Source organism: Rhinolophus ferrumequinum, chromosome 18 (genome assembly GCF_004115265.2).
Source record: "Rhinolophus ferrumequinum isolate MPI-CBG mRhiFer1 chromosome 18, mRhiFer1_v1.p, whole genome shotgun sequence".
NCBI classification, from domain to species: Eukaryota; Metazoa; Chordata; class Mammalia; order Chiroptera; family Rhinolophidae; genus Rhinolophus; species Rhinolophus ferrumequinum.
In genome coordinates this window covers 44,654,091-44,670,217 of record NC_046301.1, presented here as the reverse complement: position 1 = coordinate 44,670,217, position 16,127 = coordinate 44,654,091, and the positions used below count along the sequence as shown (strand labels likewise).

The following is a 16,127-nucleotide window of genomic DNA, read 5'->3' as shown; positions in this document are numbered from 1 at the left end:
GTAACCCAGGTTGAATAAGGTGACTAGAAACCAGCCTCTCTACCCCTGAAGCGCACCACGAAGCACGTTACCAACCCTATTTACCACTTTCAGCCCCAAATGACTGGCTGTTCCTAAAAACTTTAGTTGTAAAAGACAAATACCTACCCCCACGGAGACTTAGAAGAACGGGCAACAGGCTATGGACACCTTTCCTTGTGTCATCACAGATACGTGACCAGTTCAGCCCCCTTAGCGTCCTGGCTGACTTGGAGGAAACGCCTATGTGAAGCTCACTGCACAGATTAGAAACGGCTACAAAGAATTTCTCCAGCCAGCAGGAGACATGGGGGCTTTGCCTTTATGTGAGCAAAGGAAAGACTGTCTTATACAGACATTTGGTGATCAGGGCTGGGAACTAGACAGGCAGGTGGTGTGTGTGCACGTGCGCGAGCATGCACACACACGGCCCTTTGGCATGAAGTTCAGACATTGAAGGTGGACCATTAGAACCTGGGAACCAGCACTGGGGAGGTGAACCAGGGCTCCCAGGGGGGCATCTCAGAGAGCAGCTGAGCCATGAGCAGGAGCTAGGTAGCAGGTGAGAAGCAGCCACCCTGGCAGGCCTGGAGCTGCCTGGTCTCAGGACAGCCTGATGGAGACAGCAGCAGGGCCCAGCTAGGACCTGAGGACCAAGTCAGGGCTTGTGTCTGGGAAGGACTTGAGAGGGCAGGGTTGGGCTCAGACCTGGGAAACCTGTGTTGCCAAGCAGGTTATAAAGGCAGGGCCTGCAGTGCAGGAAACTGAGAAAACGCCCCCGTGTCTGGTGTGGGAACAAGGCAGACCACTGCGTCAGGACAGGACCTGGGCTCGCTGGATGCCGAGTTCCCTGAGCCCCTCAACCCGCCTCCTTGGATCCTCCACTGCCACGGGGCTCTGCTGGGCCTTTAGACTGGTCCGTGCGGTCCTAGCAGCACTGAGAGGAGAGCAGCAGGGGCAAGAGCCAGGGGGGAAGCTGATGTCTGGCTTCAAGGCTGAGCAAACTCACCCCAGGCTGTAAGCTTTCCCAGCGAGGGAAGAGGCATTCCTATGTGCTTCCGACTCGACGAGGTACTAGAGCCTAGAAAACGTAGGACAACACCACCTTGCAGACAATGCATGTCTCAGATCGGGAGTCTGCAGGCGGCTGGCAGCAAAGAAAGTTCGTTTCATAGACATTGCTGACTGTGGGGTAAACGCACAGTGGGCCTCCGCTGCACATCCCCAAAAGGACTCCAAAATAATTAAAGATCTCTGGCAGCCCCCACCATCCTTCTCCTGATTTCTTTCCTATTTCTTTCCCCTAATCTGTCCCCCAAGCCCAATCTTAACGTCCAGGCCCAAAAGCCTTACTGTTACTAAGACCATTCGAATCATGGAGCTAATTAACATTAAGATGGCAACATTTTATTCTTCCCAGTTTTACCGACACATTTGGGGAGGATCACAGAGAACGGGAATCATCTCAACCAAAGGAATAAATACTTAACGGAATGGTAAAATTTCAGCTTTGCGATGCCTGGAAGGGCAGAGATTATGGCAGAGTCAAGCTGCCCGGCATCCATTCCTCCTTCATCATCGCACCTCCATTTCCTCTTGGGAAGGTCCCCCGTTATGCAATCCAAGGGCTTATTTCCCATTCGGGATGCCAGGCGTGATACATCCTCACACCCGAGAATGGAAGGAAGTAGCCACAGGGCCCCAGTTCGGCCATCACAGAGGCAGCAGCGTGCTGACCCTGCAGACCCTACTGTCCAGACCGTCAGGTGTCCTCGGTGCCTACCTTAGCCTCCCCCATCCTCCCACTTCCCACCGACGCTGTGAGCCACCTCCCCCCAAAGCATTTCAGGTAGCCAGACTTCGCTGTTTGCAAAACACATGGATCCCAAAGGGCCTCCACAGTCAGGCCCATGGTGGCTGGAGAAGGGGGCTGGCTGACTCCCTGTCCCTCTACACAGAGGCCGGAACACAGTACATCAGTGGCCACCACCATGGACATGGTGAATGTGTGACCGGAAATAAGCGCCATTTGAGGGGACCCAGGATTGGGAGAGTGGAAAACGGCACCCGATCTCCCCATGGTGACAGGATGGGATCACGTGCAGTCCTGAAGGCCACACAGAAAGCGGGGACATCCCTCACCGGGCTGTCTTCCCCCTCCTTCCGGCCATGAGCACTCACACACGCACGCAAACACTCGCAAGCCTGCACGTGGCACACACATTCGGCTGGCAGGCATCTTCTGTGTCCCCTCCAGGGAGACTCTCTCCAAGGTGACATGGTAGGCCCAGCGTCTGGTGCCAGCTGGGTGGCAAATGAAGACAAAGAGAAGAGGTGGACCACAGTTGTCTTCTTTCCCCGGTGGGACCCACGAGGCCAGGTCCCTGCCTTCACACTCATATACATACCTTAAATAAACCACGAGTCCCAGCGGGAAGACACTGACCCCTAACAGTTAAGGGCCACCTAACGAGACCACTCAGGCATCCGTAACACAGAAACATACCCGAGGCATAACTTCAAGCTGTCTCTCCCTCCTCCATCCCCACGGCCACTTCCATTCCCTTCCAGTTTGGGACCAACAGGCACCGACCGGGAAGGGGGGTGGGGTGGGAGACAGGTGAGTGGCCCGGCAGGCTCAGTGTAGTGGGACCCTCAGACCCACCGAGTGTAAAACCATCTCCTAAGGGAGCTGCAGCACCCACACCGAACACAAATGATGGCTGGAGACACACGTGCGCATGCACACACACTCTTCCCCAAGGCCCACCGGGAGCCCCAGGCAAGCAGCCAAGATGCGGCACTGGGCCAGGAACCAGAGAAGGCACAGCGGAGTGAGGCAGAAGACAAGCTGTTTCCTAGGACGTTTATTAGAGCCTGGGCTCAGCGTGAGTACGATCAGAAGCCCTCTTTCACGGCCTGGCAGCCCGATAGGCCGGGACACAGCAAGTCAATCTCCTTTTATCCCATTATAGACAACGTTATAAAAAAAATAAACTTTACAATAATACATTTCGCTCATCTGTGGGGGTATTATTTTGATAGTTTTGTTTCTTAAAAAAAGGAAAGAAACGGGAACCACGCAATATATGTATATGGATGTGTATATACATATATGTTGAGAAGGAAAATGTGTGTGTACATACAGTTGGTGTACATCTCGGAAATGAGGAAACAGAAGGCGGAAGAGGGGAGAGAGAGCTGCGGAGACCAGAGAGTGGGGCAGTACACATACCACCGTGGTCTTTTCTGCCCCTCTCAGCAGCTCCTCTCTCCAAAGGGAAACCCACCAAATGGACCCACGAAAAACCAAAAGAGCCAATAAAGAATCATTTCTCTTTGATTTCAAAATTCCTGCCACCAAGGTGCAAGCAGCAGCTCAGAGCAGAGCCCGAGTTTTGCTCCCTCTGTCCCAGAGGGTCTCCTGGGTGGGCTGAGCTCCCAAGCCCCTGGAGCTGCCCAGCCCCCTTTGCTACAGTGGGAGAGGGGGGACCTGTGTCACAGACCTCCACAGGTCAGGCGCACATCTGCCCGGCCCAAGAGGGAGGGCAAAATAAACTCCACTGTTGAAGCCACGTGGAGGGGCTAAAGGTGCCCAACTGGACCACAAGAGCCCGCCTCCCTGCTCCATCACCTTTCGCCCCCTGCCAGCCCCCAGCAGGTCGCCAGAGTGGGCAGCTTGATAAGAGCAGCGGCCACTGTCCTGCCCAGACTGCATCAGGCACAGCCACAAGTCCCTTGGGCCACAGGGTCTCGTCTTGGTCTCTTCCGACAGCATGGTCCAGAGAGGAAAATACCAGAAGAAAGGGCAGGGCATGTCTAGACCCTCGTGCCCTCCTTGGCCCTGGGGTGCCCTTGCCAGGGGATCTCCACGTGGCTCTCAGGCCGCCCGCCTGCTGTCTGTTTGGTTTAGAAAAACTTCTCCAGAGAAGAAACCTGGGAGCAGACAGGTTCAGAGACAAGGTGGGAAAAATTTTTTTTGCAAGGTGTGTGCGTGTGTGCGTGCGTGCGTGCGTGCGTGTGTGTTTCCATTTCGTCAGGCGGCTGCCCTTGTCCGCATAGTTTTCGGTCATCTCCAGACGTGGTGCCCAGAGCCTACAAGGCCAGCTTCAGCATCAGGAAGGAAACAGCGGTCAAGGCGGCTGAAGGCCTGGCTCTGCAGAGGCCTGACTCCGGTTTGATCACCTTGTTACTCCCTGGGATGATGTTGGTCGTGAGCTGAGGCCATGGCAGAAGGGCAGACAGAAGCAAAGAGAATACAGAAGACCAAAAACACAAATGAGTCAGCAGTGCTGGGAGCAGGCAAAGGACGCAGGAGCGGGACTCCTCACACCCCTGTCCTCCCGCCCACCCCGACCCCCACCCCACTCCCCAGAGGCATGTGCCTTTGCACTCTGGCTTGGACATAGAGCCAGACTTCCAAGGAGCTGGGCTTCACACCTCCACCACCTCAGCCCCCAGGCTGGGGCAGACACAGCCTCGTCCCCAGGACAAGCTGGCTGACACTGCCCAGCAAGGACGAGAGTCTGCAGACGCAGGCCAAGGAGGAGTGGACGGTATAAAGACCTCAAGGAGAAGAAGTTAGCTCCAGGAGGCCACAAGGACCTGCTTCTTGAGGGGAGAGAGAAGCTCTGTTCCTCCTGTTCCTAAATTTGTTCAAATCCCTCCTCCTTCAGGAAGCTTCCCTGCATATGTTTGACGGTACTCTCCTCCTCCTGTAAATCTGATGCTGCCTTTCTAAGTTACACACGGACTATATATGTAGCCAGAGACACATCCGTGTGCCGGAGCTCCTGCTAGGAAGGGTCTGGATCTTTCTCCATCTCTATCACCTCGAGATTATAGAACCGGCACCGAACAGGTGCTCCATGCATTTGTCTTAGAGTCAGAAAGGCCTGGAAGGGCCTCTGCTCAGAACAGCCACTTCTGGCTCTCCCAGAGAGACAGCCAAGGGCCCTGGCTGCAGCCTCTGTACCCACCCCAGCACAGTGAGTGCCCACCCGGGTCCCAGCAGGCCAGGAGCTCAGCTGGCCAGGCCCGCAATGTCATCTGAGGGCTCTGAGTCCAAGGCTGGCCTGGAAACAGCCCCTGTGGCCAGTTCCCTGCACCACGTCACTCAGCCCCCACTCACCTCTGTGAAGCACATGCTTAACTCTTTAGAGCTATTGGCCTTCAGCCCCTGCTCCTGTGGGAGAGAAAGCACTAGTAAGGAAGGGGCACTGCCGCTGGGTGTCTGGCCAGGCTTTGCCCCATGACTCAGACGAGACCCGACATGCCATGGCTCTGCCATCCCCGGCTGGCCTCATGAAGCACAGGGCGCATGACCAGCCTACTGGTTCCATCTCATGCAGCACAAGAGCCTGGCCCTTCCTGACACCCTCAGCGACCAAGTCCTGTCTCCTCTGGGCTCTAACTCTGTTCTCCAACTTATAACGTAATATAGTAATAAACCATTCGCCAGTCTCTCTACTCAGAGCTCCTCTGGACACGGCAGGGACCATGTCTTCTTGTCCTTGCATTGAGCAGTGTCTGGCTCATAACAGCAGCTCAGTAAATCTTTTACTTGATGAATGAATGAATGAATGAATGAGTGAATGAATGAGTGCCACAGATCAGAACTGGTATCTGAGTGTCAGCTCCAGAAAGACCATGAGTGCTCATTTGGGCTCATGGGGAAGAGAGCTGTGATTGATTAGTGATGTCTGCCACTGGTGTGTGTGAGGCAGACATCTGGCAACAGTGCAGGCCATTCCACCTAAACAGCTGTGTGGCCGCTGGGAGCTCCGTGGTCACCTGGGAGAAAGGAAAGCTGGCGTGGCGATGACTCCAGGGTTCTCCACCCCTGGCATGATCCATCGGATGCAGGACCAGAGGACGCACATGAAGGGCAGTCTTTTGTTATCATCATCCTAACAGTGATCCCTGGGAACTGGCTGGGGGATGTGGTGTTTCTAGCCTGGCTTCAAATGCCTTGCCGCTCAAGCCACCCGTGGGGAATCTCTGGTCACCAGAAGCAACTGGGAAGCCCAAGAAACTATGCCTACATCACTGCTCCTGGCCAGAAGTAGTACTAATCCCTTGGACGTCACAGACAATCTGCCACCCAAGGCATCCGGTTAGCCAAACGAGGCACCAGGTAGCTGTCACACAGAGGCCAAGAGCAGAGTCACTACCGATGGTAGAGATGTGACCGCAGTGACGACAAGTGCAGTGGGACTGGAGCTAGGGACCACACCCAGGAGCATCCTATTCAAGACCACAGCACCAGTGTCTCCAGGTGCCAAGATCCAGCCCAGCCGAGCCACCCACCTGCATGCCTGGGAAAGGCTTTGTGCTCTAAGGTCCCTTTGGCCCCAAGGACTGGATTCTACTGCCCAGGACCAAGTGTAGCTCCAGCTAGGGCTGTGGGAGGCCACCGCTGGAATGGCCTGCATGCCCCCCCTCAGAGACTGTGCTGTCACCCCACCTTCACCAGTCCTCACTTGGTCACTTCCCTCAGCCACTCTCAGTGCCTGCTACGTCCCCACCTGTGACGTCCTATGGCCTGCCGGGTTCTGTGCCACATGGCCCAGCACCTGTTTCTACTGGCATCCTTTCCTCCTCTAACTATCCTGCTCAGCAGACGTGCAGGTGAGGAGCCAGGAGACCCCCAGTTGGCCCTGGTGCTAGCTCCAGTTCTGCTCTCCTCCACGTCCACTCCTTGCTGTGCCCTCACTGGACAGCCCTGCCCACCTGTGACTCTAGAACTTGGAGAAGGCATAGCGGGATCTGCAGAACAGTCTGTGCCCTCTGCCTCCGGCCCTGCGACACACACACACACACACACACACACCTCCTTCCCCCTGGTGCCTAGAACAGGGAATCTGCAGGAGGCAGGCCAGCCTTGTACCGTCATCCAAGGCCCTGGGTCTCTGAAGCCCAGTGAGGCTGTCCCGTGGTGCAGGCCTGAGGGCTGAGCGAGCAAGATGCTGGCCGTGCACTGTCGGTCTCTGAGCACTGTGTCCCCTTCCCCTCCCTTCCACCCCTTTTTGCCTGGATGTCACCTCTTGGAGTGGCCTCTCTGACTGTGCTCGGGCACAGCTATCTTCTACTCACTCTGGACTCCCGCTTTGCGTCATATGGGCCCCATCACCATGTGCTCTGCTCCCCGCTACCAGGCGAGCCTCCCTGGAAAACTGGCCGCAGCTCACCCTCTGTGTAGCCCCAGATAAACGAGTGCATGGTGCCTGGCACCGAGTAGGGCTCCGTACAGGGAGGGAAAGAACCCAGAGTCCCCATTTCATGTGGCCTACTAGAACTTCCGGCTCTCCAGTCCAGAAAAGGGTCTGTTTTATTGCTCGAGGGCAGCTCTTGATCACACTTTCCTTCCTCTCCCAGATGCCCTCCGTGAGTGTGAGTGCACAGGGATGAAGTCTTTCTATGGAGAACGCAGGAAGATTGGTTAGAAGGCCCTTGCAGTGGGGGGCGGGCAGCGGGGAGACTGGAAGGGGGTGAGTGCCTTTCCCGGCCCTGGTTTGTTCCCAGTTTCCTTGGCCCTCCCATGGGTTCCTCTGGGCCAGTTTGTGGGGACCCATCAGATCAGCTGGAGTCTCCCCCTTCCCAGGGCTGTGGGGTCCCCAGCAACACAATCTCCTTTGCTCTTCGTGTCTCCACCAGCCAGTTTCTGCTGTTACCCTTCATACCGCCCATCACATCTGGGGGAGTTAAAAATGCATTTGGAGGGGCTGCCACAGTCTCTCACCACATGCCTGCATGGACCCCCCTGTGTCCTCCTCGTCCTGCCTGTTCTGGGCTGGGTCTCTTGCCCAGTGCACAGGCCCACAGGCACCAGAGTGGGACTCAGAGACCGGTCATGTCTCCATATGTCTATTAGGCACACATTTCTGATTTATACAATGTTTTGTTTCAAAGCTCTGAGACACTTACATGCATTCTTCCTTTTCTGCCCTCCCTCCAGCTCTCCCTGGGAGTCATTTATTCATCCACCTGTGTATTCACGCATTGATTCAACGCACATTCTTTCTGTGTGTCACTCCAGTCCAGGCACTGAGGCTGACGAGCTTACCAGGCCAGGACCTCAGTCCCATACTGTGGGACGGACAGGCTGCGTGCTCAGACAATCATGGCAGAGGAAGTGATGAGCGCCCCCAGAGGACGGGTCCCATATTAGGGGCTCCAGAGGGAGGGCTGCTTTGGATCGGGAGTGGAAGCAAAGCACTCGTGGACAAGGTACTAGATCTGGAAGAAAAGGAGAACTGACCACGTGGAGATGTGGAAGCAGGGTGGCGTGCGTGAGGGCGTCCCAGGCAGAGGGGCAAGCAGAGCAAAGGCGGGGAGTCAGGACAGCACAGAGCAGGCTGAGGAGGGGGTGCGCGGGCCAAATCTGCCTGCGGTCTGTCTAGATAAATTAAGTTTTAGTGGGACACCGCCACACCCTGCTGTTTACACATCGTCCACAGGTACGGGCAGAGTGGAGCAATGGCAACCGACACTGCATGGCCAGCAGAGCCTAAAATAGTTACTGTCTGGCCAACCGCAGAAAACGTTTGCCTGCCACTGATCTGGAGCGGCGACGGCAGGTGGTGGGTTTGGGTGAGAGCACAGAGCGCTTATATGTGTGGGGGAGGGGCACGGGAGGCAGTAAAGCCCAAGGAGTAGGTTCAAGTGTTGAGTGCTGAGCGAGACGGGAGACCTGAGAGATCTTAGCAGGTAGTTGGGTAAGAAAGGAGGGCTTGAACTAGGGGAGTGGCGGGGAGCGGAGGGGGAGGAGGTGTGAGCTACTGGGGTGGGGGTCTGTAGGAGGGAGGTGGCCAAGGGCACTGAGATTTGGGGCTGGGGCCAGGAACAGAAGCCGGGACACAGGAGAGAGCCAGCCAGCGGCTTGCCCATAGACACGATACTGCACTTGGTTCTGGCATCTGGGCCAGACCTGCAGACAGAGGTGGGCAAGGAAGAGGAAGAAGAGGACAATTTCCTTCCAACTTCCTGTGTAAAGGGCCCTGCTGGGAGAAATTTCCAGAAGGACAAACCCTGCCTTTGCTGCTGTCCTCCCTCCGTGTCTGTGTTCCTTCCCCACTTTAGGTCCCCCACTGCCACCTGCACAGCCAGTTCTTTCACGCTTCTGGTGGCACCTATTCAGTGTGGGTCAACTATTTCCATAAGTCCCCGTGCCTGCCTCCACGCCCCCAACGGGCTGCCATCTCTGGGTCAGTGAAGGGTCCCTAGGGAAGCTCCAGGCCTGTGGATAGAAAGGACAGGGGTTGTCTGGGGTAAATGGCCTTCCCCTGCTCCCTCCCACCCTGGCCTCAGCTTCCTGTCTCTGCCCTCACTCAGGGACTCCCCTCTGAAGCCATGGCTTCTTGTCATTCCCAACAGCCCCACATTGGCTGCACGGAGCACTTCTATGGCAGGAAGTGAGGGGTGTAGGCGGGGGAAGGGACAAACCACCCACGAAGCCTCTCACTGAGCTGAGGACAGGGACCACTCCTCCACCTGTACCCCCACACCGGGATGGAGCAGTAGGGGCTCATCAGAAAGACTGTCATCAAAACAGAGTAAGGGCCCTTCCCCTTCAGCTTCTGGGAGAAGGAACCGGGGGGATGGAGGGTGGGCGGCCTCTGAGGGGATGCTTCTCTCCCTTTCCTCCTGAGATGGCTGTCCCCAGCTTTCCTGCTCAGAGTAATGGAATCAGTAGACCCCAAGTGGAGGGCCACAGGGGCCAGGCCTTGGGGCGCTCCCGTGAGGCAGCCGCCCAGCCGAGCCCCCAGGACTCATAACACCAACTGTGTACAGTGGTTCTGTTTACCAGGCACGGTAACGTACATCACCTCACAGACAGCCCACGCATGAACTCTACTGGAATCAAACGAAGGGTAAGACAAGCCCCACGAGGGGAGGCTGCAGAAAAGCAAGCTGTATCCAAAAGAAACCAGGCAACGGTTTAGCAAACGTCTAAGAGGAAATGGGGGGGGAGGGACAGTCAGAGTTACCAGGCACTGAAGGGGCTACAGTGGGGCAGGAGGCCATGGCTTTGAACTTTCCACACCTCCAGGCAATCACAGCGAGAGCCAGCTGCTGAGTCAGCATCTCCCAAGGGCTAGGGGAGGAACGGTGACACAGGGAAGCTGGTGGTGCCCAAAGGGACATGTGGACCATGCCAGAGCATGGTCACCTGATAGGTGGCACCGCCCTGACCGGCCGAGCTGCCCTCCACTCTAGCATGAAATTGAGCTGGCAACTGTCTGGCAGCAGGCCCCCGAGCCCCTGCCAGCAGTCACTCAAGCATGCTCGGTGTAATTAGGAGCAGCCCAAGGGTGACACCGGCACTTCAGCCCAAATGAGGAGGGGCAACCTAATGGAGGGGAGCAGGGCATGGAAGGGCCCACTGAGCCTGCCAAGAGAGCACGTGGAAGCCAGCTGCGACAGCGCAGGGGAGCCCCCCAGGGAGGGAAGGGGCAGCCAGCTCCCACGATGCAGTGGGTGCCCGGGGACCTGAACGCCTCCGCCGGCCCCCTCCCTGCTCAAGCCTCATCCTGGCACTGGGAATGCCCACTGGTGTTTTCCCCGCTGCTTTACGGAGGTTATAATGGACCATCAAACGTGGTATATGTTTAAGGTGTGCAACCTGATGACCCAACATACATACACACTGTGAAATATTTACCACAAGCCAACCAACACACCCATCACTTTACCACTTTCACATTTTCCTTTTTTCTTTCTTTTCTGTGGTGAGCACACCTAAGGTCTGAGGTCCACTCTCTTAGCAAATTTCAAGTACACAGTAGAATACCGCCAACGACAGTCCCACTGCTGTACGCCCCCAGTTCCCTGGGACTTACCCATCCTGCGTGACGGAAGCTTTGGAGGGCATGCCTGCCCACTGTTGGTCCACCAGCCCACCGTCCCATCCAGGCTGGGGTCTTCGCTGCCTCACACACCCAGGCCTTGTTCCCCCTGCCCCCGCACCTAACCTCAGGCAGTGCCCCCCACTACACTTCACACCCCACTCACCGTCTTGGCCATTCCAGTCCCAACTCCTGCCCGAAACATGTCCCCGTGCCACACCACCCACCATATGAGGTCCTACTTTAAATTCTTTGTTCTAGGGTGTGTGTGTGTGTGTGTGTGTGTGTGTGTGTGTGTGTGTGTGTTCGTGAGAGAGAGAGAGAGAGAGAGAGAGAGAGAAGAGACTGTGTGTGAGACAGAAAGGTGTGTGCGTGTATGTTCTGTGGCCTCCTACACGAAGCATCTACGGTAGCACCTGGTGTGATGGCATGAGGGGAACTCAGCAGAAAGGCCGAGTGGGGAGCATTATGAGGTACCTCCACGGGGCCACCTGTCTCCTGTTGTGGCACTGACCACAGTCCACGCCTGATGCTTGTTGAACGCTCTGACCCTGGACAAGACCATAAGGACTGTCCAAACCCTGTTGGACTCATTCACCAGTGATCCCTGGCATCTCACATAAGACCTGGCATGTACCACACACATAACATGCATCGGATGGATGGACGGGTGGATGGACGATGGACAGACAGACCAATGGACATCGTAGGCTTTGGAGTCCGGGGCAGGTGAAATCTTATTCCACCTCTAACCAGCTGCGACCCCGTGGGCATCATCGCCTGACCTCTCTGAGTCAGTGTCCTGTGTGTGAAACACGAGCGCTTGCACCTCGCCGTGTGAGGATTCAATGAAGCAGCTCGAGTCTACGCGCACATACCCAGGAAGCGGCAGATGGTTAACACCTGGAAACCAGTCCATGTCTCCTGTTCCCCATGCCATCGACTACTATCCTGTGATCAAACAGGTGTTTGATACTTGCAAGGTGAATGAATACGTGGGTAACTAGCCCCCACCAGCTCTTCCCCGCTTCCTGGGTCCCTTATCCAAAGGGAGGAACGTGTGCACCCCACGCCTGGCCCCCAGTTTTCTCATTTCCCACACCCACCTCTGACATCATGGTGCTTGTCAAGGGTCTTAGCTCGCCCGGGCTCCATTCCCCAGCGACAGAGCCGCATCTCCTCACCTGGACAGACGTGCAGGTGGTAATGACGCTGGTCCCCAGGCTGGTGCTATCACTGAGGTCATCTGGCAAAGAAGGCGTCTTTTCTGCCCGCGGGGCCTGCGTGGCCTGGAGTGAGGGGTTCTTAGGGGAGAGGTTCACATCTGTGCCATTGCCGAAGGCCTCGATGGCGTTCCCTAGGAGGCGGAGAGAGCAGGTGGACGCAGAGGGATCAAGGCCACTTGCACCACTTCTGCCTCTCACCATCCCAGCCGCTACCTCCCCGTAACAGCCCAGAGCTGGGGACGGTGTGTAGCTTGTCCAGACTTAACGGTGCCGCAGCTCCCCTTCATACACCAGGGCCCATGAATAGAGAAGAAAACAGCAAGATAGAGGTCGAAAAAGACAAGAGACCAAAATAGAAAGAAATGTATGTGATGAGGAATGTAGAGAAGGAAAGGAGAAGAGCTGGGAACGTGGGAAGCCTGGAAGGGAGGAGCGGGCCGTGCCCAGGGCACCCCCTCTTCTCAGTGGCATTCAGTGCTGCAGACCACGCCCTCTTCAGAAGCTACCCCACCCCCAGGCCCCTAGGCACAGGTTCCCCTGGCTCCTTATCCACCTCAGATGCTTCTAGGTCCTCACCGCTGGCAATCCAGGTACCCCCGACTCAGCCCTCCTCCCTGGGTAGCTTCACCCACTCCGGCACCATCAGCACTAATTCACTCAGGGATAAATAATGGGACCTCTTGGACAAAATTCCGTCCCCAAGGCCTAACCCTATGACCAAAAGCCTAAATAAATTCTCACCTCCACGCCCTAGAGGTGCCTCGAACTCATCGCGTCACCTGAACTGAGCACCGCCCCCTCCCGCTGTGACACCGCTTTCCCATGTTTCCAGTTTGGAAGGTGTCACCTGTCCCCACCCAAGTCCCCCAGCATGCCTCCCTAACCATCCACTTGCCACCACTGGAGCCCACCTCCTGAAGACCGCTCCACCCCACCTCCCCCTCCACCCTTCCTGCCACTGCCCTGGTTCGGTCGTCACTGTCCTCTCCCATCACAGCTACTACACGCTCTGAGGGGGATCACCCTCTGTGGGTCCCGTCAGAGCCACATCCCTACCCCCGACGCCCTCAACTCCAGAAGCAGAGAGTGAGCCTTCTGAAACGCAGATCTGACCACAGCACCGCGCCCTGACCCGCTGCAGGGGCCCACACCACCCCTGGACACCAGCAGGACTGGAAGAGCCTGAGCCTTCAGGTCTGCAAAGGCCTTTGGGAAGGAGACTGTCTCCACCTGTCCAGACACCTCCCGGTGTCCTCATGCTTTGTAGCAAGGCTCAGCGGTCTGCGGTTCCCCAAACCCCCTCTGCCCAAGGCGGAAGGGCATGCCCTCCCTGCCTCTCCAGCTCACCAATGCCCCTGTGCCTCAATGGGTCAGCCTCTGAGAAGTTCTCAGGGCCTCGCTCCTCCCGGCTGACGGAGGCATCCCCACCCTGGGCTCCTGAAGGGCCCTGTTCAGATCCCCACCCCAGCATGTTCACCATGGACTGTGACCACAGGTACCTCCGTCAGACGGCAAGCTGTCCATGACAGACACAGGACTTGAATCTCTGAATCCCCAGGGCCGTACAGAAAGGGAGCATGGACAGATGGACAAAAAGAAGAATGCAGGGAAGGGAAGGGGGAGGAGAGCTTCAGGGGGGTGTGGGTAGCAAGGGTGTCGACTGGAGAGATCAGGCACACAGAGCGTGTGGCTCACCTCGCTCTCCAGCCTTTACATTAGGAGTTTGGTGACTTGAAAAGAAAGTCACCAAGTCCAAGGACATCCTTCAAAATCTCTCCTTAAAGGAGAAGTGATAGGCAGCTGAGCTGTCACCATAGGGCTGTCCCCAAAGGAAGCTGGCAGGATAACAGAGCAGAAACCTTCGGCCTTGGCGTGACAGGGGCCCAGGGCCTCCAGTGGTAAATGGAGGCTGGCCTACTGGCAGCTCTGCTGTGACTCTCCACAAGCACACAATCAAGGTCTCCATAGGCAACATCCACACTGGAGAAGCCCACACAGACCACTGGCCATTCCGACAGAGAACGAAGGGACTGGCTCGGGCAGCCCTCTGGGGCCCCTCTGGGATATGAGGGGTGAGAGGTCCCCTGGAGCGGCAAGGGCACTGCAGGACTTACGAAGGCAGGGGTTCTCAGTGAAGTCCCTGAGGAACTTCTCACACTCTTCCTCCATGTTCCCACTACCACGACAGCTGCACCAGGGGGACACCACAATGCCAGTGAGGCTGGAGTCCACGTAGTTGGGCGTCATGTCAAACCCTGGGCAGGGAGAAAAGGGGGGCAAAGGAGAGGGAAGCAGTGAGGCCTCCTTTTGAGGCCCCCACGCCTCAGGCACCACAGAGAAGGGGCTTGGGACTCTCCTTCCCTCCCACCTGCCCCCAAATCGACATCATCGCAACTCACAATCCAAACTCAGAGCATTTCTATCCCAGCAACCACAGGGATCAAAGCGGGCAGAGGGGTGTGGGCACAGAGGACAGGCCAGGACACCCGAGAAGACACCTCAGCATGGACCTTGCCTTCTCCTTGACCACCAAGCAGAGTGTGTTCTGGACTCAGGGCAGCTAGGCTCACATCCTGGGCTTGGATCCCAGTGCCCATATGTACTAATTAGGTGAACCTGTGCAAGTTACTGCACTTCTCTAAGCCTCAGTTGCCCCATCTGTAAAATGGAAATCCCAACACCTCCCTACTAAGTGCTGTTGTGAGAATTAAATAAGACAGTCCCTGTAAACTAACTGATTCGTGCAGCACTTGGAATATCAAAACCATGCAATAAATGTTACTTTTTCTTATTTCAAAAGCTTTTAAGGTCCCTGGAGCCTTCTCCTCACCTGATAAAGAGCCCCACCTCCGGTTTCCCATGGCATCTCTGGCTGAAACGCCGCAGAGAAGGGCGAGCTCAGGCTGTCTACCCACTGGCCCAGAGCTTGGCCTGGGCCCCTGCCTGCTGAGACTGGGGCAGCCTGGAGCCTACTGTGAGCCTAGACGCACAGGCGATGGCTTACCAATCATGCCAGCATAGGAGCCCAGACACGCCTGGTAATTGTCAGCAGGGCATCTGGTGAGCATCTGGTAGGAGGCGCGACAATTGGCATGGAAGTCCGCCAGCCGAGACCTGGTATCAGGAGAAGACCCATGGAGAGAAGTTTAGTGTGGCTGCTTTCCCGCCTCCTGTGTGGTACAAGGGCTGCTCCACAGCTTCCTGGGGTGGAGGAAGCCAAAAAGACGGAGAGGAGGACTAGGGGGAGGCACCAAGCCATGGGGGCTCGAGGTTGGGAGCTCCTGAAGGAAGGGACTCCCCAAGAGCTGGGCACACGGGTTAGACATGGTAAGCTCTGGATGGATCTTTGAGTCAAAGGAACAAAGAGACCCCATACCCATAGCAGGTATGTGAGAGTGCCTGGGACCAAGTCAGGGAAGCTGAGCTCTGCTTTCTGCTCAACCACACTCCTGGTGACCTTGCCCAAGTCCTGTCACACGTCAGTCTTCCCACCTGAAGAATGGGTACAATAACCCAGCCCCAGCTACCTCATACGATGTATCAGAGGTCCAAGGAGCACACACCAAGGAGGTATGAGAATCCCCCGAGGTGACACATCCCGAGGGTGTTCTTGACCTGTCTTCCACATCAAACTAAAGCAAAGCCTCCTGGTTCCCCCTCCACCAGCTTCCTGATCCCACTAAGCAGAATCAGCCTTTCTTCCCCTGGGAACATAACCTGCCATCACCCAATCCTCTGTGTCAGCACCAGTGACGCTGCTTCAGAACTGTATGCGCACAGCCCTGGGCTCCCCCCTCAGCTATGAGCTGCCTAGAGGCAGGTGCTGTCAGACTGAGTCTGTCCCCAGCTCCCAGCACTGGATGTGGAGGGTCACGTGGTGCCCGGGGAACCATATTTAACCTACACGGCAATTCCTGCTCCTTCTTCCTCCTGCCCTGGCCACTAGCACCCTGGCCTCAGGTTGTCACCATCAGCCTGGGCTGGGGCACCACCTCCACTCTCCATCACTGCCTCCTATAGGTTAAGTTCCCTTTGC

At 56.5% G+C, this 16,127-nt stretch overlaps 1 protein-coding gene across 2 annotated transcripts in view; it reads right to left on the bottom strand.

Annotated features, from left to right (window-relative positions):
* Window positions 1-2,877: 2,877 nt before the first annotated feature.
* Window positions 2,878-16,127, bottom strand: part of GFRA2 (GDNF family receptor alpha 2) — an 83,922-nt gene continuing 70,672 nt past the window's right edge. For both annotated transcript variants that reach the window (XM_033135327.1, XM_033135328.1), the window contains exons 5-9: window positions 15,096-15,205; window positions 14,206-14,346; window positions 12,050-12,222; window positions 5,150-5,203; window positions 2,878-4,236 (exon numbers count right to left, since the gene is read on the bottom strand). In XM_033135327.1, the coding sequence (XP_032991218.1) occupies window positions 4,114-4,236; window positions 5,150-5,203; window positions 12,050-12,222; window positions 14,206-14,346; window positions 15,096-15,205 (601 nt within the window). In that variant the 3' untranslated portion in view covers window positions 2,878-4,113. The remainder of the gene's footprint in view (window positions 4,237-5,149; window positions 5,204-12,049; window positions 12,223-14,205; window positions 14,347-15,095; window positions 15,206-16,127) is intronic.